This window comes from Schistocerca serialis, chromosome 5, assembly GCF_023864345.2.
Source record: "Schistocerca serialis cubense isolate TAMUIC-IGC-003099 chromosome 5, iqSchSeri2.2, whole genome shotgun sequence".
Lineage (NCBI taxonomy): Eukaryota > Metazoa > Arthropoda > Insecta > Orthoptera > Acrididae > Schistocerca > Schistocerca serialis.
In genome coordinates this window covers 714,735,160-714,761,382 of record NC_064642.1, presented here as the reverse complement: position 1 = coordinate 714,761,382, position 26,223 = coordinate 714,735,160, and the positions used below count along the sequence as shown (strand labels likewise).

Below are 26,223 nucleotides of genomic sequence, written 5' to 3'. Positions count from 1 at the left end.
TCCAGAACTCTCGGAACCGAGGTGATGCAAAACTTTTTTTGGTGTGTGCAGATTAGCCAAAGCAGTTCGTGAAACTTCAGTCATATGCTTTGTACACTTTTTTATGCTTCTTTACGTGTAAATTCAGCAATACGAAGTTTATGGTAGCTGTTCCTACTGAATGGAATGTGTGGTTCTCCGATTTCACTACACTGGAGTATTTTGTACGAGATTAGTTTCACAAGACGCAAATGCGACGGGAAAAAATAGGTTACACGGTATTGATGTTGCATATTACAAGATGTAGACAAGAAAATTAAATTCATCGATGTATAAACTGAGACTACATGTGAAATGACTTGAGCTACATAGGTAAATGAAAACAACAGTTGTTATGACACGATAGAAGACCACAGGTGCTGGAGGGCTGGGTTTTCACAGATGTTTTCAGCTACTTCAGCAGATGGCACCAGATCCATCTGCTAAAGTAAGCGAAAAAATCAGTGAATACCCAGCTGTCCAGTAAATATGTTCCTCAATAGCACCAAAATAGCTGGACAAGGCTTTAACCACCTCAGAATACATTTCTAAAGTGGCTTACAAGTCACATCTTCCTGTGCAATCTTCCAGTGGAAATTATTAGGTTAAACTAGGTTGAATAGGTGACTAAATATGAAGTCTGGTTGTTGGACTAGGTGGCTGTTACACTGAGATCAATATCTTCGGCTTTCAGAGGGGGACGGACAGAGTTATTTGAGTAGACTGGGCTGCAGACTATTCAGGTATTCTTGAGAGAGATTTGGTTTTGCATGTGCCGAAATACGGAGGATGCCCTTCATTGCAGGCGTTACACTTGAGAGTGAATTTCAGATTGGGGCTGTCTCTGTGATAACGGGACCTTCAATGAGCTTAGTTCCGTGGGATTGTGCATGCAAGCGTTTTGTTGTCATTGTATTGGAGGGAGTAAAGATATCACGTGGCTTGTTCGGATCTGGAGGGTTCGCTCGAAATAAATAAAATCTCTGTTGTCAATGAGATGGTCGATGTCAGAAGAACATTCGGTAAACAGGCGGCCAAACAAGGTGGGAGTATGACTACGGCGGATACTGATGGCACCGCCGATCTCCAAATCACGGTCGAATTGTACCTCTCCCACTACAACCTCCAAACCACGGTTGAATATTAAATCACCCACAGAAATCTCTTCATGATCTCACTCTCTTGATCACGGGAGTGAGGGTCGATAAGCGTCGGGTGGAAGATGGTTATCTGGAAATGATGAGGGCTGTAAGTGTAGTGTGGGTTGCAAATCGAGGCCGTCGGCTGGGTGAATGAGTGCGGAAGTCGAGAACTTCATCTACATCTGCACTCCGCAAGCAGCCTTGGAATATGTGGGGGACGGTATATTGCGGACCACTGTTACTCCCCCCCCTCCCCCCATTTTCTATAGTTTCGCATAAAAAGTAGTTACTGGGCTCGAGAATCTCTCAGATTTTTTCTTCATGATCTTTTCACGAGATATACCTGGGACGAATCAGTATATTGGTTCACTCTAATAGGACCGTACGCTCTCGGAATTTTAAGAATAAACCAAATCGTGATGCAAAAACGCCTCTCCTTAAGCGTCTGCAATTGGAGATAGGTCAGCATCTCCTTCTTTAAGTACTACGTCAACGAAACGCGTTGCTCTTCCTTGGATCTTCTCTGTTTCCTCTAGCAATTATGTCTGGTACGCACCCCAGACTGACTAGCAATATTCAAGTGTTTGTCGAATGAGAGTTTTGCAAACTGCTTCCTTTGTTGATGAACTACATTACCTGAGGATTCCTTCAATGAATCTCGGTCTGCCATCTGGCTGTCAGCGATTACCTTTACTTGGAGAAATGCATAGTAAACACTGCGCTGTCTTACAAAATATGTATTCACAACCGGTTTCGATCATTGATCGTTTTCACAGTGCTGCCAGAAAAATGGAAACAAAATGAAAACTGTGAATATCAACACAAAACACATATTCACTCAGACTTAGTAATCGGAAAAATTAAGTGTACGCACGAAAAATAGAGTGTACGACATGTGAAATTGTCACAATATTTTTCGTAAGCACACTTAATTTTTCCGACTAATAAGTCTCATGAAAAGGTAATTCGGGTTGATATTCACAGTCGTCACCTTATTTCCATTCTTTCGCCAGCACTGTGAAGATCATCAATGATCGAAACCGTTTGTGAACAAATATACTGTAAGACAGCATAGTGTTTACCATGCATTTCTTCAAGTTTATCGGTTCTGTTGACAGTCGGCTGAAAAAGAAAATTTTCAATTTGCTTTACGTCGTCGCTCCTCTTTAAATCGCTCCGTACACATACTGCTACGTATTTTACAGAAGTAACTGCTTCCAGTGATTGTTATATGATCGTGTAAACACGCAGTAATGGTTCTTTCTGTTTATGCGTACGCAAAACATTACATTTCTTTACGATGAGGATCAGTTTCCGAATCTGCACCAAGCTTCCATCCTCTGTAGGTCTTCCTGAATTCCGCCTAAATTTCCAAGCGTTGCTGCTTCTGTATATACAGTAACATCATCCCTGAAAAGCCTCATGGAACTTCAGACCTTACCCATCTGCCATTATATATATACTACTGGCCATTAAAATTGCTACACCACGAAGATGACGTGCTACAGACGCGAAATTTAACCGACAGGCAGAAGATGCTGTGATATGCAAATGATTAGCTTTTCAGAGCATTCACACAAGGATGGCGGCGGTGGCGACACCTACAACGTGCTGACATTAGGAAAGTTTCCAACCGATTTCTCATACACAAACAGCAATAGAGCGGCGTTGCCTGGTGAAACGTTGTTGTGATACCTCGTGCAAGGAGGAGAAATGCGTACCATCACGTTTCCGACTTTGATAAAGGTCGGATTGTAGCCTGTCGCGATTTCGGTTTATCGTATCGCGACATTGCTGCTCGCAATGGTCGAGATCTAATGACTGTTGGCAGAATATGGAATCGGTGGGTTCAGGAGGGTAACACGGAACGCCGTGCTGGATCCCAATGGCCTCGTGTCACTAGCAGTCGAGATGACAGGAATCATATCCTCATGGCTGTTACGGATCGTGCAGCCACGTCTCGATCCATGAATCAACAGAAGGGGACGTTTGCAAGACAAAAACCATCTGCACGAACAGTTCGACGACGTTTGCAGCAGCATGGACTATCAGGTCGGAGACCATGGCTGCGGTTACTCTGGACGCAGCATCACAGACAGGAGCGCCTGCGATGGTGTACTCAACGACGAACCTGGGTGCACGAATGGCAAACCGTCATTTTTTTGGATGAATCCAGGTTCCGTTTACAGCATCACGATGGTCGCATCCGTGTTTGGCGACATCACTGTGAACACACATTAGAAGCGAGTATTCGTCATCGCCATACTGGCGTACCACCCGGCGTGTTCGCACTGACGGCACTTTGAACAGTGGACGTTACATTTCAGATGTGTTACGACCCGTGGCTCTACCCTTCATTCGATCCCTGCGAAACGCTACATTTCAGCAGGATAATGCACGACCGCGTGTTGCAGGTCCTGTACGGGCCTTTCTGGATACAGAAAATGTTCGACTGCTGCCCTGGCGAGCACATTCTCCAGATCTCTCACCAATTGAAAACGTCTGGTCAATGTTGGCCGAGCAACTGGCTCGTCACAATCTGCCAGTCACTATTCTTGATGAACTGTGGTATCGTGTTGAAGCTGCATGGGCAGCTGCACCTGTACACGCCGTCCAAGATCTGTTTGACTCAATGCCCAGGCTTATCAAGGCAGTTATTACGGCCAGAGGAGGTTGTTCTGGGTACTGATTTCTCAGGATCTATGCACCCAAATTGCGTGAAAATACGAGGGCTATCCACAAAGTACATTACGTTTTGGAATTAAAAATAAATAAAGTATTGGAAATTTTTTTATTATATACAGATGAAAGCCACACTTAAATAATGCTTTTCTACATAGTTGCCATTTAAATTAAGGCACTTATCGTAGCGATGGACGAGCCTGGAAATTCCTTCGTCGTAAAATTCGGCCGCCTGCGCCTTCAACCACATGGTTACCTCTTCTTTTGGGACAGAAAAGGTGTGATTTTTCTGGATTTCCTGGAAAGAGGCACTACAATAAACTCTCAAAGGTATTGCCGAACTTTGCACAACCTCAGAAGAGCAATACAAAACAAGCGCAGGGGAAAGCTGGGCTCAAAGATCTTGCTGATTCACGACAACGCTCGGGCCCACACGGCAAATGCCACTCGTGAAGTTCTCGAATCTTTTAAGTGGGAGTTGTTTCCTCATCCGCCGTACAGTCCCGATCTGGCACCGAGCGACTTCCACTTATTCCCAGCAATGAAGAAGTGGTTGGCTATGCAGCGTTTTGATGACTACGCACAGCTTCAAGAAGAGGTAACCACGTGGTTGAAGGTGCAGGCGGCCGAATTTTACGACGAAGGAATTTCCAAGCTCGTCCATCGCTACGATAAGTGCCTTAATTTAAATGGCAACTATGTAGAAAAGTAGTATTGAAGTATGGCTTTCATCTGTATATAATAAAAAAAATTTCCAATACTTTATTTATTTTTAATTCCAAAACGTAATGTACTTTGTGCATAGCCCTCGTATAATCACATGTCAGTTCTAGTATAATATATTTGTACAATGAATACCCGTTTATCATCTGCATTTCTCCTTGGTGTAGCATTTTATAATGCCCAGTAATTATGTGTTACAAAAAGGTACTGCCAAACTTTCAGGAAACATACCCCACACACAAAGAAAGAAATTATGTTTTATTGGCATGTGTCCGGAAATGCTTACTTTCCATGTTAGATCTCATTTTATTACTTCTCTTCAAATCACATTAATCATGAAATGGAAACACACAGCAACAGAACTTACCAGCGTGACTTCAAACACTTTGTTACAGGAAATGTTCAAAATGTCTTCCGTTAGCGAGGACACATGCATCCACCCTCCGTCGCATGGAATCCCTGAAGCGCTGATGCAGCCCTGGAGAATGGCGTATTGTATCACAGCCGTCCACAATACGAGCACGAAGAGTCTCTACATTTGGTACCGGGGTTGCGTAGACAAGAGCTTTCAAATGCTCCAATGAATGAAAGTCAAGAGGGTTGAGGCCAGGAGAGCGTGGAGGCCATGGAATTGGTCTGCCTCTACCAATCCATCGATCACCGAATCTGTTGTTGAGAAGCGTACGAACACTTCGACTGAAATGTGCAGGAGCTCCATCGTGCATGCACCACATGTTGTGTCGTACTTGTAAAGGCACATGTTCTAGCAGCACAGGTAGAGTATCCCGTATGAAATCATGATAACGTGCTCCATTGAGCATAGGTGGAAGAACATGGGGCCCAATCAAGACATTACCAACAATGCCTGCCCAAACGATCAGAGAAAATCTGTGTTGATGACGTGATTGCACAATTGCGTGCGGATTCTCGGCAGCCCACACATGTTGATTGTGAAAATTTACAATTTGATCACGTTGGAATGAAGCCTCATCCGTAAAGAGAACATTTGCACTGAAATGGGGATTGACACATTGTTGGATGAACCATTTGCAGAAGTGTGCCCGTGGAGGCCAATCAGCTGCTCATAGTGCCTGCACACGCTGTACATGGTACGGAAACAACTGGTTCTCCCGTAGCACTCTCCATACAGTGACGTGGTCAACGTTACCTTGTACAGCAGCAACTTCTCTGACGCTGACATAAGGGTTATCGTCAACTGCACGAAGAATTGCCTCGTTCATTGCAGGTGTCCACGTCGTTCTAGGTCTTCCCCAGTCGCGAGTCATAGGCTGGAATGTTCCGTGCTCCCTAAGACGCCGACCAATTGCTTCGAACGTCTTCCTGTCGGTACACCTTCGTTCTGGAAATCTGTCTCGATACAAACGTACCGCGCCACGGCTATTGCCCCGTGCTAATCCATACATCAAATGGGCATCTGCCAACTCCGCATTTGTAAACATTGCACTGACTGCAAAACCACGTTCGTGATGAACACTAACCTGTTGATGCTACGTAGCGATGTTCTTGATGCTCGTACTGTAGAGCAATGAGTCGCATGTCAACACAAGCATCGAAGTCAACATTACCTTCCTTCAATTGGGCCAACTGGCGGTGAATCGAGGAAGTACAGTACATACTGACGAAACTAAAACGAGCTCTAACATGTATCAATGTAGGGCTGGGGCCCATGAATGTACATATTTGGAAACATTCTAAAACGAAAGCATATGTGTTTTTTAACACAAACTTATGTTTTTTCAAATGGACCTCATATATTTTTTCTTCAGCAATCCATGGCATGACAAAGCACATACACAATGGCGTTGATTGCATCGCAATATTCCCATTACATCCCGAGATACTGAGACGCGAAGTTGACGCTTGAAACACCCGACATGCGCTGCTAGCGCACGTCCTGAGGCTCAGGCGTGAACCTCATGCTGCCCGTAATCGCGATGTGATTGACATGTGTAATCACACCTCCGTACTTATCAAGAGGTCCGAAACGAATAATACGGTATGCTGCCATCAACTCTCATAAGCACATAATGGTTTCCCTCTTGCACGTTTTACGTATCTACGTACACAATATGAACCAGTACCGATCGGTGTACACCCGTCAGGTTGTCTTATTCATCCTGCACACCCAAAATAAGGTTTATCTAATGCGTTATATGACCCATTGTGCCTGTCGCGCAGGGCCTGGCTCTACCTAGTCAAGTGTCCAACGTAGTTCCTACTACTGCCACAGTTGCCACTTCGCCTTGTTTATGATTTGCGACCCATGCAAGCTACTGTACTCCACCACCCTCCGAGCATCCCATTTGTTGTTGCTTTGGCGTGCAGTACACCGCTTGCCAGTGTAGTCGTGCATCAGAGTAATCTAATGAAGGCACGGAGGTAGTACACATTGTGAACAAACGTTGTGTTGTGGAACTTATGCTGTACAGTATAATGTACACACATGAAGATATGGTAGAAATGCTGCTGATCTATGGAGAATGTACGTTGACGGGAAATACGTTATGAGATTGCTTGTTTGTTGATAGTACTGTTAGCGAACATTATGATTATTAAGTTAATATGTCTGTTTTCTACCCTACTCTACATACCTGTACTGTACCCTGTTGTAAGTGGACGAAATGCCGTGCAGGCAGAACGACTGTACAGAAGACGATTCCCTGACAAGCCATCCCCTTCGCGCCGGATGTTTGGTCGTCTCACATCTCGTCTACGTGAAACGGGAAGCTTAAATCCAAGACCTCGACATCGTCCTAGAGCACGCACAGATGAACGTGCTGAAGTTGCTGTGCTCGCTACCATAGCTGTGAATCCTCAAATCAGCACACGTCAAATTGAACGTGAAGTTGGTGTGTCGAAATCAAGTGCACAGCGTATTCTTAAACGTCATAAATTTCATCTTTACCATGTTCATTTACACCAGGATCTTCATGGAATTGACTTCCGCAATAGGGTAACATTTTGTCGGTGGGCTCAGCAAAAACTTCTGACTAATCCAAATTACCGACGAGGCATCATTCTCCAACAAAGGAATTGTCAATATGAGGAATATGCATTATTGGTCCGCAGACAATCCAAAATGGCTCCTTCAGGTAGAGCATCAACGTCCGTGGAAAGTTAATGTTTGGTGTGGGATTATTGGAGATACCATTATCGGACCTTTCTTTATAAATGGCATCCAAAATGGCAGACAATACTCCAGATTTATACGACACAATCTTCCTGTTCTCTTGGACACCGTACCTCTGAACCGCAGAATGGTCATGTGGTATCAGCATGACGGATGCCCTGCACATAACGCCTTACGAGCACGACGACTTCTGAACCGTAAGTTCCCTGGTAGGTGGATTGGACGAGGTGGCCCAGTTAGGTGTCATGCCCGATCTCCGGACCTTACACCGCTGGATTATTTTCTTTGGGGAGCAGTGAAGGATGCTGTTTACCAACATTAACCAACAACACCAGATGACATGAAGCAACGCATTATTGATGCTTGTACAGCCATCAATGAGGAAACAGTAGCACGAAGTAGGGCATCCTTCATTCGCAGAGTGACCCTATGTATGCAAGCCAATGGGCATCACTTTGAGCATGAGATGTGAACGCTATGTTTAGTATGTAGTGCTGGTATCACAATGGAAGTTTCTACAAAGGGCCATTTTATCCAGTGATGTTAAGAAACATTTGTTTGCAACAATTTGTCATTTAACGCATTAGATAAACATAACATTGATTATTATGTGATAATAAAACTAATTGGTTAAACATGTTTACATTCATCTTCTATGTCCTACCTGAACTTCCCAAATCAAAACATTTTTACCTAAACTTTTAGTCCACTTGCTCGTTTCACTAAAACCATTAACACGAATTTTACTATTACGAGTGAATGATTAACTGTCACTTTCGCTAGATCTACAGTAAAGTTTCAACGTTGAACGTCATTACCTTTTTAGTAACGGATTAACGATAAGCGAAGCTAACTTTGTGACTAACGTTGCGGTACACAGATATGTTACAAAACCGCATCACCCCTAGCCTATGGGATAAATACCTGCTGGAATGTACGACGTTAATGCAGCATGGCAGCAGACCGTATTATTCGTTTCGGACCTCTTGATAAGTATGGAAGTGTGATTACGCATGTCAATCACATCGCGATTACGGGCAGCATGGGGTTCACGCCTGAGCCTCAGGACGTGCGATAGCAGCGCATGTCGGGTGTTTCAAGCATCAACTTCGCGTCTTAATATCTCGGGATGTAATGGGAATATTGCGATGCAATCAACGCCATTGTGTATGTGCTTTGTCATGCTATGGATCGCTGAAGAAAAAATATAGGAGGTCCATTTAAAAAAACATAAGTTTGTGTTAAAAAACACACATGCTTTCGTTTTAGAATGTTTCCAAGTATGTACATTCATGGGCCCCAGCCCTACATTGATACCGGTGAAAGTCGTTTTCCAATAGCTGTTATTGTTCCAGAGATATTTTGGGTGGACAAGATAGCTGGGACACCCTGTATACATGTACCAGGTGATCAAAAAGTCAGTATAAATTTGAAAACTGAATAAATCACGGAATAATGTAGATAGAGAGGTACAAATTGACACACATGCTTGGAATGACATGGGGTGTTATTAGAACAAAAACAAATAAAAAAAATACAAACGTTCAAAAAAATGTCCGTCAGATGGCGCTGCATATGATCAGAATAGCAATATTTAGCATGACAAAGTAAGGCAAAGCAAAGATGATGTTGTTTATAGGAAATGCTCAATATGTCCACCATCATTCCTCAACAATAGCTGTAGTGGAGGAATTATGTTGTGAACAACACTGTAAAGCATGTCCGGAGTTATGGCGAGGCATTGGCGTCGGATGTTGTCTTTCAGCATTCCTAAAGATGTCGGTCGATCACGATACACTTTCATGGCGAAAGTGGCGGCTGAGCACACGATCATCACCAAACGACGCACGCAAGAGATCTTTCACGTGTCTAGCAATACTTTTTTTTGTTCTCATAAAACTATAACACTCCTCTGGGACAAGCCCGAAGTTACTTTTACGTCCGAGGATTTGTCTCCGTCCAAAAAGACATGCTGTGTTCTGTTTGGTAGAAACTCTTCAGTCCAATCAAAGAGCTGGTCTGATATTCCGCACGCTCGTGTCTTGTTCATCAGGGGCAGTGCGTAACTGTGTCGAACGGCCTCCGAGATCGAGGAACACGACATCAACCCATCTACTGATTTTTGGGTCTCGTGGAGCTGTGTTGCATACGATCTTTGTTTTCGCAACCAAATGTTGATTTCTACAGAGGACGTTTTCCGTCTCCCAAAACAACACAATAAGCGAGGGTGATCCATGGTCAAAAATTATACAAAAGACTGACGTCAGAGATATAGGCCTATAGTTTCATGCGTCTACGGGATGACTCTTCATGAAAAAGGGAATGGCCATCCCTACTTTGCAATCGTTAGAAGCGGTTCGGTCGTCCAAAGACTTACGGTGCACCGCTGCTAGAAAAGGAGCAAGTTCTTGGGCGTATCGGTATCCTGTCAATTTCAGCGGCCTTTTCTCTGTTGAAAATTACATTTGCTTTTCTATCCAACGCCGACTCATTTCGATATTGTTCGTTTTCTAGAAAAAACGTTTAGTATTTCGGCCTTTTTTGTGTCAGCCTCCATTTTAGCGTCGTTGTGATCACAGAGTGTCTGAAGGAATAGCTTCGATCCGCTTACTTATTTAATATTAGACCAAAACTCAAAATTTTCTGTCAAGATCTAGAATGAATTGTGGGTTTAAAAACTTGTAACTATCTCAAAAATAGCACAGAAATGAGACTCCATTGCAGGTTCACATACGTCAAAATCAAGCTGCGTTCTTCTCATATGGTATTTGCCGTGTTGTGTGCTGCGCCTAGTGTGAGGTCATCCACATGAGTGCTAAAAGGAACTCGTTAAACGTCGGTTACACGATAAATCAGTCTAATCTAAAAGCCATAAACAGAAATAAATACCTAGGCATTACAATTACGAACAACTTAAATTGGAAGGAACACATAGAAAATATTGTGGGGAAGGCTAACCAAAGACTGCGTTTTATTGGCAGGACACTTAGAAAATGTAACAGACCTACTAAGAAGACTGCCCACACTACGCTTGTCCGTTCTCTTTTAGAATACTGCTGCGCGATGTGGGGTCCTCACCAGATAGGACGGACGGAGTACATCGAAAAAGTTCAAAGAAAGGCAGCACGTTTTGTATTATCGCGAAATATGAGAGAGAGTGTCACAGAAATGATACAGGTTTTGGGCTGGACATCAGTAAAAGAAAGACGTTTTTCGTTCCGACGTTATCTTCTCACGAAATTCCAATCACCAACTTTCTCCTCCGAATGCGAAAATACGAGGCCTGTTCAGAAAGTAAGCTCCGATTGATTGCCAAATTGAAACCACAGTGAACATCAGAAATGTTTTACTTCTAACAATTAGCTACACCTTTCAGCTACTTCTCTACGTAGTCGCCGTTCTGACTTAGACTTTTGTCATAGCGTTGTACCAACTTTTCAATAGCCTCATCATAGAAGGCAGCCGCCACTGCTTTCCGCCAATTCTCCACGCTGGCCTACACCTCGTTGTCTGTGTCAAAATGTTGTCTTCAAAGACAGCGGTTCATGTGACCAGAGATGAAACTCAGGGAGAGACAATTGCGGACTGTATTGTGGGTAATCTCACATTTCCATTTGAAAACGATGCAGGAGCATCTTCATTGCCCCTGCAGAATGCGGCTGAGAATTGTCTTGAAGAAGAAACAGCACGACAGTTATGTAATGTTAGCTGCATAGCTTCAGGCGAAATTTCTCACCAGGCCCTCGTACTTGGCGGCAGACACTATTTTCTAGACATCTTTACGCACTCACTGCGAGCTCAGAAATGAGAAGAGCGACGTGATGCTAACTGGGGTTATACTAGAGACACTACCCAACACATCTGTGCAAAGCTTTATCGGATTTTCATAGTCGTTTCCATTTCGCGACCGATCGGAGCTTACTTTCTGAACGCCCCTCGTATTTTGTTGACACCTACCTATATAGGGACGAACGATCACCACGATAAAATAAGTGAAAGATTTAGATGTTCATTCTTTCCGCGAGCTATACGAGATTGTAATAATACAGAAATGTGAAGGTGGTTCGATGAACCCTCTGCCAGGCACGTGAACGTGATTCGCAGAGTATCCATTTAGATGTAGATGTAGATATGGTTGGCCCAATACGCACCTGGAAGATGCGCTCGACCTTGTCGTTGACGGTGGCGTCGTCGGCCGAGGGCTCGGCCAGGCGCCCCGTCAGCTCGTAGATGGCGGTGACGATGTCGGTCATCTCGTCGCGCGTGATGCAGCCGTCGCCGTTGATGTCGTACAGCGAGAACGTCCAGCGCAGCTTCTCGTCCAGCGTGCCGCGCGACAGAATGCTCAGCCCCACCACGAAGTCCTGCAGCCAGCAAACAGCGCAGTCACGCGTCTCGCACACACTGGCAATAGGCGAAAATAAAAGCATGAAACTCAAAAATGTTGAAAGAAACGGTCAAATGTTTTGTGAAATGATTTGTCTAAAAGCACGAAATAAAATAAATTAGACAACATTTGACGCATCTCATTTGCTGTACATGATTACCACCATCTTTCAAAGGTACGTCAAATGTTTCTCTTATCTATTCTACTAACTACTTTTATACAAATCATTTCACAAAACATCGGACAGATTTTTTTTTATTTTTCGTTTCTTTCCAAGTTTTGTTCAGAACGCATGATATAACTGATACTCCCTTAGTTTCCTAGCGTCTTCTCGAAATCCTAAATTTAGTGCTCGATTTCAAATAAACTATTTTGACAGTCAAACCAATGTAGATTTTTATGCACAATAAAACTAGGCTTTGGAAAGAGAAACTTTTTTACACCTCATTTGTTTTCCCAGTGTCTGCTGTTCTCTAGAGGTCCTAAATTTAATACGTGATTCGAAGGCTGCCATTTTAAAAATCAAGTATTTCACCTACTCAACTTTCTTTACGCAAAATAGATACATAGTTGGAAAAATGTGTCGCATTGAAGGGTAAATCTGTAAACGAGGATTCAAATTGTCACAAAGCTTTTTGGACAGCATGACTACTTCGATGTGATAATTGAAATTTCAAGACCTTCCTCCGCACGCGGCAGTAAGTAACATGTTGGCTTACTCACATGGGAACTGGCATTCTCGGATATATTAATAGTGTGCCTTTCCACGAAGAAAGGCGACTCTCTTCTGTCACCTGTCACTAAAGTTGATAACATTTCACGACTCTCTGGCGCTGATTAAAAGACCCTGTCACGAAACGAGAAACCCTTCAGAAATGGCTCTGAGCACTATGGGACTTAACTTCTGAGGTCATCAGTCCCCTAGAACTTAGAACTACTTAAACCTAACTGACCTAAAGAAATTACACACATCCGTTCCCGAGGCACGATTCGAACCTGCGACCGTAGCGGTCGCACGGTTCCAAACTGTAGCGCCTAGAACCGCTCGGCCACTCCGTCCGGCAGAAACCCTTCTCTCAACTTTTTCTTTATTGGATGTTTTTCGTTTGATGTACCTGTCACTGTTTCTTCGCCTGCATCGTTCTCTTCATCCTAACGTACCAAACACACAAAACGTCCTCACTTACTTGTTGCGTTATCCCAGTCTCTGAGTCCGCAGCTCATGGTCGTACGGTAGCGTTCCCGCTTCCCGCGCCCGGGTTCCCGGGTTCGATTCCCGGCGGGGTCAGGGATTTTCTCTGCCTCGTGATGACTGGGTGTTGTGTGCTGTCCTTCGGTTAGTTAGGTTTAAGGAGTTCTAAGCTCTAGGGGACTGATGACCATAGATGTTAAGTCCCATAGTGCTAAGAGCCATATGAACTCAGTCTCTGGCTTTCAGTACATTTATGCGCTCGACGGCTCCCTCCATAACTATTCTGTGCAACATAAAGAAAGCATCGCCTTTTTGAAGCCCTGTATATGTCTTCTGTTCCGACGCATATGTTTGAAATTTGACTGAATGGTTCCTCCAGGGTTCCCCCCCCCCCCCCCCCCCCCCCCCCCCCCCTCTGCGATGGTGCAAAGGCATGCGGCGTCGGCTTTAGCCTTAGCGATGCTGCCAACAGCCAGGTGTCGACACATGCGAAAGAAAAGCTGGGGCTCAGAATCTCTTATGAGGTGCGAGATGGGTTAACGATGTCCCATTGGCACCAAATTTCACTACAATTCTGTCCAACACCACCGTGGACGTATCGACCATGGGGAGGTCGCACCGCCGCTCAAATGTGTGTGAAATCTTATGGGACTTAACTGCTAAGGTCATCAGTCCCTAAGCTTACACACTACTTAACCTAAATTATCCTAAGGACAAACACACACACCCATGCCCGACGGAGGACTCGAACCTCCGCAGGGACAAGCCACACAGTCCATGACTGCAGCGCCCAAGACCGCTCGGGTAATCCCGCGCGGCGCACCGCCGCTCAGAATCGACAAGAAAGACCTCAGGAGGTGGCATAAACGGCGTCAATAAACCCATCCCTTCACCTAGGCCGTTGAAGCTCACTCATTTCGAGGTCGAAAGCAGGGATTGCAGTGCGATGAGCAATAGTACGACATTGTTGACACCACCCGCATGATTCAGCTCTTCTCTTAGGACACCGTGAGCCTATAACGCCACTGGTCGCACCCCTTTGGAGTGTAGAGCGGCCACAGTTATTGCTCTGGTGAACAGAGTGGAACCACTATGGACTGTACAAACCCATTCGACGAAAAATGAAATTGAGCCGTAGCAGCATAGTGTTTTATGCTTTCTCAGACCTCCTATTTCGCGCCCTTCTACGTGTTTAATGGGTAGAGGGGGAAGTGGGTGCGCCATTGACACACTCGTTAATGAAAGGGCAACGGCCATGCCCTCGATGCCATCTGCACCCCTTTTTTTAGCACTTTAAAAATTGTTCCTGTACAGAGACAGCCACTGTCTGATTCGTAGGCGCCACTGTGACAGGTATTACTTTCGACACCCCTTAGCTCCTACATGGGTCCAACAGGCCTTTGTTATACCACCCCCTGACGTCTCCCCTAGTCGATTCTAAGCGGCGGTATGTGTGAAATATTCTCCTAAGTCACTCATGAGAAAACCTCGTTATTTCAATGCTGGGCGTCACGGTTCCGACCTCCGTCGCAGAGGAGTCAAGAGAAGGGACGAAATGTTGGTAAGAAGGGATGTGACGACCTTTTCAGCGTTTGAGATGTCTTTGATAGCGTTGGGCAGAATTGTGGTGAAATTGGGTGCCAATGTGACATCACTGACCCACATGACAGCTCACGTGAACTTCTGAGCTGTGGTCTTCCTTTCGCATGTGTCGACACCTCGCTGACCCAAGCGCCGTCGAGTCCAACTATGACGTCACAAGGCGCCACGCTTTTGCACCGTTATTGAGAAATACTATATCGCAGTGCCTGATTGCGTGCAAAGTGGATTGGACATGCATGTCCAAAGGAACAGGCACTGCGGCGACCATAGCAGTTACGAAACACACCAAATGCATTCACAATTACGGATAAGAACTACCATCAGCTGCAGAATGGAATGACGACAACGAAAATTTGTGTCGGACCGGGACTCGCACCAGGATTTCGCACTTATCGCGAGCGGTCGTCTTACCATTTGGCTATCCGTGTAGGACTTACGGCCAGACACAAACTTCCATATGTCGTCAACCGTGCTCCTGCGACCCGTACCCGTACGTCCATTATGTATATTCCCGTACAGTTTAGGCCTTGTATTTGAAAGTCGCTTGCCCGGTATCGGAGGATCAATACGATACTGCAGTGCCTGTATAACACATCTTATTACGATGCAAAGTTCTTTGGACATCGGTGTCATTCCATTCTACGGCTGATGGTAGTCCTTATTCGCAATTGTGAATTCATTTGGTATATTATTGAGAAAGGTTGTAGGCACGTATGGTCAACGGCCTTGCCGCTGTGGTTAACACCGATACCTGTCAGATCATCGAAGATAACCGCTGTCGGGCACCGGTCACCAGCAGAGCGTTGGGCTGACCACGTGCCCCTCCGTATCCGCATCCGATGGTGCCTAAGATCTGAGGATGGCACGGCGGCCGGTCAGTACCGTTGGGCCTTCAGGGCCTGTTGTAATATTTCTGGCTTAGTCAGCCATCATATTGGGCTCCTAGAAGCTGTTCCCAGAGCAGTGGAGGTGCAAGAAGTATATACGAGGGCTATCCACAAAGTACATTACGTTTTGGAATTAAAAATAAATAAAGTATTGGGAATTTTTTTATTATACACAGATGAAAGCCACACTTCAATACTACTTTTCTACATAGTTGCCATTTAAATTAAGGCACTTATCGTAGCGATGGACGAGCTTGGAAATTCCTTCGTCGTAAAATTCGGCCGCCTGCGCCTTCAACCACGTGGTTACCTCTTCTTGAAGCTGTGCGTCGTCATCAAAACGCTGCATAGCCAACCACTTCTTCATTGCTGGGAATAAGTGGAAGTCGCTCGGTGCCAGATCGGGACTGTACGGCGGATGAGGAAACAACTCCCACTTAAAAGATTCGAGAACTTAGCGAGTAGCATTTGCCGTGTGGGCCCGGGCGTTGTCGTGAATCAGTAAGATCTTTGAGCCCAACTTTCCCCTGCGCTTGTTTTGTATTGCTCTTCTGAGGTTGCGGCCGCGGTGGTCTAGCGGTTCTAGGCGCTCAGTCCGGAACCGCACCACTGCTACGGTCGCACGTTCGAATCCTGCCTCGGGCATGGATGTGTGTGATGTCCTTAGGTTAGTTAGGTTTAAGTAGTTCTAAGTTCTAGGGGACTGATGACCACAGATGTTAAGTCCCATAGTGCTCAGAACCATTTGAACCATTGTTTTCTTCTGAGGTTGTGCAAAGTTCGACAATACCTTTGAGAGTTTATTGTAGTGCCTCTTTCCAGGAAATCCACAAAAATCACACCTTTTCTGTCCCAAAAGAAGAGGTAACCACGTGGTTGAAAGCGCAGGCGGCCGAATTTTACGACGAAGGAATTTCCAAGCTCGTCCATCGCTACGATAAGTGCCTTAATTTAAATGGCAACTATGTAGAAAAGTGGTGGCTTTCATCTGCATATAATAAAAAAAAATTCCAATACTTTACTTATTTTTAATTCCAAAACGTAATGTACTTTGTGGATAGCCCTCGTAGATGACGAAATGTGGTGTGAGGTACCTGTGACAGATGTTACATTCGGTACCATTCCCGTGAGAAAGACCGCCTGCATAAAGCTACTGCTCTGTGGTTGGCTGCTGTGTTCGGAGCAAGGGCGCCAAAAAGTTAAAGTATAGTTATTATTATTATTTAAAGTAATTGGAAGGACTTCACTTTTTAATATAAATATGTCTCAACAACTGACTATAAACCAGTCATTTTAGAATTATTAAAAACAATTTAAATAAAAAACAAAAGACGGAATTGCAGACGAAGCATTTCGGAAGCGTTCGGGTCACGCTTTTTTTTGGTATGGCGCGCGAAGTGTTTCGGGCTGTTCGTCACGCTGGATTAGGCCGTCGAGAAGGACAGGCATGTTGTCTGTCGTAGGATGTGTTTGCCAGTATTCAGTATTAAAAGATTCACTCTGGTACTCACGAGGCACAGACACGTGCCACAAATAATGTAAAGATACGTTTTCGTAAACATTGTGTTTGAGCATGTACTTTGCTGTATCAGAAGGTGTTGTATTAAGATCATGTAGTCTTATAGTGTGGCTATATTAAAACACGCGAGTGGCATCCCAAAGAAGTGATACATTATTTCAGAACAGAAACCTCTCTAAAAGTCAGTTTCAGCCTTAAGATACAGAACTTACGACCTGCGTGCTGTTTTCTGCGCTGGGGACATCAACTTGAAGACAGCAGGTTAGTGAACTATAACAGAACTTTCGTATTCCACACAGTGCAGTGGAAACAACTAGGCGCCTTACGTGTACTGCATGCACACAACAAATGTGCTCAGTGACACGTCATCTGCACTAATGCAGAGGAGGTAAAGGAGGATGTTCGTTATTAACACCAACAATCAATGCATTCTTCCTTTATTGCCGTACTGTTCAGACGGTGTTTGTTTCTAGGCATCTTTGAGCCGAATTTCAAAGTTCTGTGTCGCTGTAGAAGACAATTACAGGGTTTCCAATAATGATTCCTTAATTGTGTTGCGTTACGTACGTTGGCTCCGTGGTCTAGGGGTAGCGTCTTTGATTCGCTACTGCCTAAATTTTGATAAATAATCAGCACTGGCGGCCGAAGACTTCCGGCATAAGAAGTCAGCCTCATTCTGCCAACGGCCTTGTCAAAGAGGGCGGAGGAGCGGATAGGGGTTCAGGGCACTCTCTTGTCCTAGGGGTGGGGAAATTGCCCCTAAAGGCGGAAGAATCAGCAATGATCAACGACATGAGGATGCAGAAGGCAACGGAAACCACTGCATTAAAGACACGTAACGTGTATCCACAGGACATGTGGCCTGTAATTGAAGAAGTGTCATGATGATCTCTCCATTGGCAAAAGATTCCGGAATAGTCCCCCATTCGGATCTCCGGGAGGGGACTGCCAAGGGGGAGGTTACCATGAGAAAAATATTGAATAATCAACGAAAGGATAACGTTCTACGAGTCGGGGCGTGGAATGTCAGAAGCTTGAACGTGGTAGGGAAACTAGAAAATCTGAAAAGGGAAATGCAAAGGCTCAATCTAGATATAGTAGGGGTCAGTGAAGTGAAGTGGAAGGAAGACAAGGATTTCTGGTCAAATGAGTATCGGGTAATATCAACGGCAGCAGAAAATGGTATAACAGGTGTAGGATTCGTTATGAATAGGAAGGTAGGGCAGAGGGTGTATTACTGTGAACAGTTCAGTGAGCGGGTTATTCTAATCAGAATCGACAGCAGACCAACACCGACAACGATAGTTCAGGTATACATACCGACGTCGCAAGCTGAAGATGAACAGATAGAGAAAGTGTATGAGGATATTGAAAGTGTAATGCAGTATGTAAAGGGGGACGAAAATCTAATAGTCATGGGCGACTGGAATGCAGTTGTAGGGGAAGGAGTAGAAGAAAAGGTTACAGGAGAATATGGGCTTGGGACAAGGAATGAAAGAGGAGAAAGACTAATTGAGTTCTGTAACAAGTTTCAGCTAGTAATAGCGAATACCCTGTTCAAGAATCACAAGAGGAGGAGGTATACTTGGAAAAGGCCGGGAGATACGGGAAGATTTCAATTAGATTACATCATGGTCAGACAGAGATTCCGAAATCAGATACTGGATTGTAAGGCGTACCCAGGAGCAGATATAGACTCAGATCACAATATAGTAGTGATGAAGAGTAGGCTGAAGTTCAAGACATTAGTCAGGAAAAATCAATACACAAAGAAGTGGGATACGGAAGTACTAAGGAATGAGGAGATACGTTTGAAGTTCTCTAACGCTATAGATACAGCAATAAGGAATAGCGCAGTAGGCAGTACAGTTGAAAAGGAATGGACATATCTAAAAAGGGCCATCACAGAAGTTGGGATGGAAAACATGGATACAAAGAAGGTAGCTGCGAAGAAACCATGGGTAACAGAAGAAATACTTCAGTTGATTGATGAAAGGAGGAAGTACGAGGGCAGTTCAAGAAGTAATGCAACACATTTTTTTTCTGAAATAGGGGTTGTTTTATTCAGCATTGAAATACACCAGGTTATTCGCCAATCTTTTAGCTACAAAACACTATTTTTCAACGTAATCTCCATTCAATGCTACGGCCTTACGCCACCTTGAAATGAGGGCCTGTATGCCTGCACAGTACCATTCCACTGGTCGATGTCGGAGCCAACGTCGTACTGCATCAATAACTTCTTCATCATCCGCGTAGTGCCTCCCACGGATTGCGTCCTTCATTGGGCCAAACGTCAGTTCCGTTTCAGCCGCGCTCGCGAGTGGCCGCTGTTAACTGTTGCGCTGCACTTCAGTGTTTACATCGCTATACTTGTGCTTCGCCGAGTGCCGTCCGTCCGTTAATCTCCGTGTTCGTTCCTGTTCCTTGTGATCTGATCGCTCTTTCTGGTCTTGCTGCTGCTACTTGGAATTTCGGTTGTTTAACCGAAATTGCTTCGCTGGATTAACCATGGCTACAAACCTCAGGAAGAACACTCTGGTATTTGCTTTTGACAAAGAATCCCGTCCTGTTCAGCCGACATCCCTGGAAATAGATGACTGGATTACACAGGTAATTGGTCTAAATTCTGAAACCGTTCATACCTGGCAACTGGATCAGGAAAAATACTGTGTTTTTGTCAAGTTAATCAGTGCTTCGACTGTTGATAAAGTGTTACGAAAGTGGGGCTATGAAGTAGATTTTGTGCATAGAAATGGTTATAAAAGTAAGGTTTCCATCTATAGAGCGGACATTCATTACAAAACCGTTCGTGTCTTGAATCTCCCCATTGAAATTGAAAATGATAAGATTAAGGAAGCTCTTTTAAACTACGGAGACGTTAAATCAATTGCAAATGAAAGATGGTCGCCTCGCTTTAAACTGCAGTGTTTTAACGGGGTCCGCTGTGTAGAGATGGACGTTAAGACGAATATTCCGTCTCACATAACTGTTTGTGGGTATAAGGCACAAATTGTTTTACAGGTCAGGAAGCTACATGTCATATATGTAACGAAACCGGCCACTTCAGACAGGAATGTCCGCGGCGAACTGTTGTGCTTAAAAGTAATTTGATACAGCGTCAGAAGCTTACCTTAAATGATCTGTTACCAAAGAATAGCCCGGAACAACTGGTTGAGGATGTTAACGCAGCGGGACAAGCTGATGTCTCCCTTCACGATAACAGTCAATTTCCCCCGTTAACAACAAAAGGAAACCCCGTTGCCACTACTCGTGAAACTGAAATGCAACCGAAAAAACGACCTCTGGAGATAACTGATAGTTGTTCAGAGGACGAGCTGTCTTGTCCCACTCCCTCACTTCGCAAGCAAAAACAGTGCGATGAGAAGGCAGAGGAACCTGAAGGCAAAATGCGAATGGAAACTAATGAACAGAAAGATAATACACATACGGTACCAGAAAATGAAAGGGGTGTAAGCAGCATTAATTTGCAAGAAACAACAGGTGCAGTAGCCGATTGCAAAGATCAGAATCTATCTGTTAATAAACAAATTCAGGGAGAGGATGCAAAACTGCAGTCTCCATTTGTTTCCCTCGATCAGAAAGTGAGTGAAATTAATAAAGAACGAGGAAGTGGTGGCCAAACTGAAATCACGGTCAACACCTCAGGGCAGGCGCCGGCAACCGAAATGGCTAAAACGTCTGCTGCTGCTCCAGATAAGCCGCGAAGTAAAATACCGACGCAACCAAATGAGAATGTAGCTCGTAACCAAGGGAAGGGAAAATCCAGTAGGGGCGACCCAAACCCAAAGAATGTTCAGTCCGAAACGGTCGTACACGAATCACTGGAGGAAAAATCAGAAAGTTTACCAGGAAATCAGTCTGCTTGCGGTACAGGAGAAAACATCAGAAGTAGAAAAAAAACGGGACAGTAACTAATAAACTGATTGAAGTGTTATTCCATGTTCAGCCTTCCGAGAAAACTGTTACAGCTTAACTGAACCCTGAACCACAGTAAACTAAATTAGTTCAACAAAACAACTACATAGTGACAGCACAATGACGCAATCTTATTCTGTCACCACTATAAACATAAATAAAATCACGACCGGTTTGAAATTATCGGCCCTTAAGGAATTTTTGTACGAATCCGCGACTGATATTGCCCTGTTACAAGAAGTTCTAATTTCGGATTTGGTAATTCCCGGTTTTGTCAGTTCCATAAATGTATCTCCCGAAACAAGTGTTGGAACAGCTATTTTGGTAAGGGAAGGGATTACAGTAAGCGAGGTGGAACGACTGGTATCCGGAAGGGGAATAGGACTAAATATCTATGATGTGACTATCATCAACTTGTACGCCCCTTCAGGAAGTTCTCATCGAGCTGACAGGGCACGTTTCTTCAAAGACGACTTGATATACTTGTTAAGGAAATCACCAAGACAGTTATTACTTGGAGGTGATTTTAATTGTGTTTTAAATCGAAAAGATCAGTTACCTAATTTTAATTTCTCAAGTGAACTAAAACAATTAGTTACTGGTTTAGAATCAAAGGATATATGGGAAATCAAATACCCCTCCATTGTTGAGTTCACTTATGTCACGGCAACATCACGTAGCAGGATTGATAGACTATATATTTCTAAAAATCTTGTAACTTCCGTGACAAAAGTAGAAACCATTCCTACGTACTTTTCAGACCATTCAAGTGTCTTAGCTTGCATAAATCTAACAAGACAGCCGGTTCGCCGATTCAAGAATCAGTGGAATTTGAACACTTCCTTGTTAGTTAATCATGATTTAGAAGATCTGATTAAAGAAACATGGGCAATATGCCTGCGAGCCCGTAGTAGATATGCCACTGCTATTGACTGGTGGGTTAAAATGGCAAAGCCAAAGTTGAGGAAAGTTCTTATTCAATACAGTGCCCAGAGCGCAAGGGAAATGAAATGCACTATAGAGTATTACTATTCCGTTTTGAGAGATCTATATGATCAAGTCTCAGCAGGTTCCTCACTTCGGATAGCAGACATCAAAAAAGTCAAAGCCAAGTTACTTAATATCAAGAAAAGTCAAATGGAAGGGTTGAAAATAAAATCGAAGGCAAATTCGGTGTCAACAGATGAAACTACTTCCCTATATCATTTAGTGAAGCATACGAAAAACGGGAGAAGGACTTTTATTGAAGAAATTCGAACAAAACACGGCACGATTCTCAGCACCCAGCAGGATATCATGGACGAGATTTATCGCTATTATTGCGAGCTATATTCTGTACATCAAAGTAGTGATGCTTCCTTGGAAGAATTCCTTGACATCCTAGCCCCACAGCTGACAGAAGATGACAACGAAAATTTTCTCGAGGTTGTCAGTGAAGAAGACGTGTATGAGACTCTGTGCGCCTCGCCACCAAAAAAATCCCCAGGACCAGATGGTCTGCCAGCAGAATTTTACATCCGCTACTGGCCAATAGTGGGTGCGAAAATCACGGACATTGTAAATGAGGTTATTCAGGGTAAAATGATTCCGGCTGAGTTTAAGGAGAGTAAAATTGTTCTGGTGCCAAAAAATAATGGAAACAAAGATTTAAATAATTTTCGTCCAATTTCACTGCTGAATTCTGATTATAAAGTAATAGCTAGAATAATAAACAAGAGAATTTCATGCCTTACAGATAAAATTATTAGTCAACATCAGAACTGTGCGCAAGGCAGAACCATTTTTCAAAATCTAGCGGAATTCAGGGATATCATTGCAATAACTTTTGTAACAAACATAAAGTGTGCTTTATTGTTTTTAGATTTTTATAAGGCGTTCGATGTAGTAAACCATGAATATCTTCTACAGACATTGAAGAAAATAGGTTTCAACGATAGGGTTATACAGTTGATTAAGAACATAGCAACTGGAATAAATGCTAATATAGCGGTGAATTGTCAACAATCCAGGCCGATGAAAATACAACGAGGTGTTCCTCAAGGAAGTCCTCTGTCCATGTCGCTCTTCGCAATTTCGCTGGAACCTTTCCTCCGACATGTCCATGCTACATTAAAAGGCTTAACATTATCAGGAAACAAAACAGTTATAAGAGCCTATGCTGACGATATAGGGGTCATTATAAGGAATAATGACGAGGTAACCACGCTAGCAACAGTGATTGATTCGTACTGTAGAGCATCTGGAACCAATGCAAACGGAAAAAAAGTAAGATGTTAAATCTCAGAGGTTTTGATAATATCAACGTCGAGTGGGCAAACTTAGTCCGACAACATAAAACACTTGGGATCACCCTGACAGCATGCCCTATGAAAATGACGGCTTTAAATTGGAAAGTTGCAGCAGATAAAGTGCAAGGAGCCATTGTAGAGAATTTAACTCGATATATGAACCAAGTTCAAAGAACACAGTATATCAACTCATGCATCCTTGCTAAGGCTTATTATACTGCCCAGCTGTTTCCAATACCGAGAATGATAGCGAGGAGAATAATGTCCAACATCACAAAATTTTTGTGGAGAGGTGAAGTGTTCAGAGTATCTGCTAAAGTAGCCACTTTAGATCCTAAAAATGGTGGACTAGGATTAATTGATATAACGGATAAAGCCTCTGCTCTTTTTATCAAAAGGCAAGTTAATTTAATAAGAGACTCGCGAGAAAGCATAACCAGCCAACTTTTCGACATCATTAAACCTCCAAGCCTGCTTCCCCCGATTGACGTGCAGAATATCAACAGTCGCTTACAGCACGTGAGGATTTTCTATGTTGAGTTTAGTTATGTCAGTGTCGAACTCAGGCAGTCCCGACACTTAACATCGAGAGCCATAATGCGGGAACGAAAGAAAAGCGAAGGAAGAAACAAAATAGAACGACAGTTTCCAAACATTGAGTGGACTGAGATTTGGAAAAACATTAGTTCTAATGTGCTCACGTCTAATATAAAAACGTCATGGTACAAGACAGTTAACAACATAGTTAGCACCAATGAAAGACTGCACGCAATCGGACTCTGTGAAACAAATTTATGTCAACAATGCCATCTAGTTGACACAGTAGTTCATCGATATACTTGCAGTGGTCACATGAATAGTTGGAAGTGGATCCGGGAGCAAATAGCTCTGATTACAAGAACATCCCCTGAGTATATATCGCTGTCATTGATACACAGGCCTGAAGCACGCTATTTCCCAGAAGCAAAAAATAACGCTGTGTACTGGTTGCTGGGAAATTTTGTTAACTACGTCCTTAACAAATTAGGATCCGATAGCATCATAGAGTTCAAGGTACACATGCTGTGTGAGTTCCACAAAATTAGAAGCTATTCGAATCACAAGAAAAAGTTCGGTAATATGCTAAAAATTGTATTTGAAAGAATGGGCATTGGTTAATATAAAAAAGAAGACTGTGTTGACAGTGATGTATTGTAGTTACCTTAAGGATACTATTTAAGATTTTACAGTATATTTATGATGTGTGCTTTCTCTACTTCAGAGAGTAGTTTTTTGAAATTTATAATCTAATGTACAGAACTTATGTGACATTGAGATTGTGTGTCTAATAGTGCCAAACACAAATCATGAAAGGTGCATTATTGGCTTATACTAGAAATTTGGAAATAGACAGTTTTTATAGAAATCTCCTTATCGATTGGTTAAAACCATAAGATACTATCCGATAAATGTAATATTCAATGGCTGGCACATTGCCCTGTTCATTTTTGCAGTGAAAGACTGATTATATAGATCTGATCACTTCAAATACTTAGATTCAATTTATGTCCAGAAAGTGTAGTTGGAAGGCTAGTCAACTTTATTATATATCTCCTTTCCGCTATTCTCAAGTATTTATGTTTAATTTAATTCTTTCTGGTGATTTAGTCAGTAACACAATCTTCTGTTGTCTTTCCTTAATGTCAGCGCAATTGAAATGATCAAATCGCTTTGTTTAAATAACTTCATGTATGTATAACTAGTATGTATTTGCAATGTGTAACATTGTTTTTTTTTAATAAAGGTTTTATAAAAAAAAAAAGGGGTAGCGTCTTTGATTCATAATCAAAACGTCTTCGGTCCCGGGTTCGACCCCCGCCACTGCCTAAATTTTGATAAATAATCAGCATTGGCGGCCGAAGACTTCCGGCATAAGAAGTCAGCCTCATTCTGCCAACGGCCTTGTCAAAGAGGGCGGAGGAGCGGATAGGGGTTCAGGGCACTCTCTTGTCCTAGGGGTGGGGAAATTGCCCCTAAAGGCGGAAGAATCAGCAATGATCAACGACATGAGGATGCAGAAGGCAACGGAAACCACTGCATTAAAGACACGTAACGTGTATCCACAGGACATGTGGCCTGTAATTGAAGAAGTGTCATGATGATCTCTCCATTGGCAAAAGATTCCGGAATAGTCCCCCATTCGGATCTCCGGGAGGGGACTGCCAAGGGGGAGGTTACCATGAGAAAAATATTGAATAATCAACGAAAGGATAACGTTCTACGAGTCGGGGCGTGGAATGTCAGAAGCTTGAACGTGGTAGGGAAACTAGAAAATCTGAAAAGGGAAATGCAAAGGCTCAATCTAGATATAGTAGGGGTCAGTGAAGTGAAGTGGAAGGAAGACAAGGATTTCTGGTCAAATGAGTATCGGGTAATATCAACGGCAGCAGAAAATGGTATAACAGGTGTAGGATTCGTTATGAATAGGAAGGTAGGGCAGAGGGTGTATTACTGTGAACAGTTCAGTGAGCGGGTTATTCTAATCAGAATCGACAGCAGACCAACACCGACAACGATAGTTCAGGTATACATGCCGACGTCGCAAGCTGAAGATGAACAGATAGAGAAAGTGTATGAGGATATTGAAAGTGTAATGCAGTATGTAAAGGGGGACGAAAATCTAATAGTCATGGGCGACTGGAATGCAGTTGTAG

The 26,223-nt window shown here is 43.5% G+C and overlaps 1 protein-coding gene across 1 annotated transcript in view; it reads right to left on the bottom strand.

The window, feature by feature from the left end:
• Positions 1-26,223, bottom strand: part of LOC126482191 (uncharacterized) — a 356,492-nt gene that overhangs the window by 19,323 nt on the left and 310,946 nt on the right. The window contains exon 5 of the mRNA XM_050106170.1: positions 11,868-12,080. Coding sequence (XP_049962127.1) covers positions 11,868-12,080 — 213 coding nt within the window. The remainder of the gene's footprint in view (positions 1-11,867; positions 12,081-26,223) is intronic.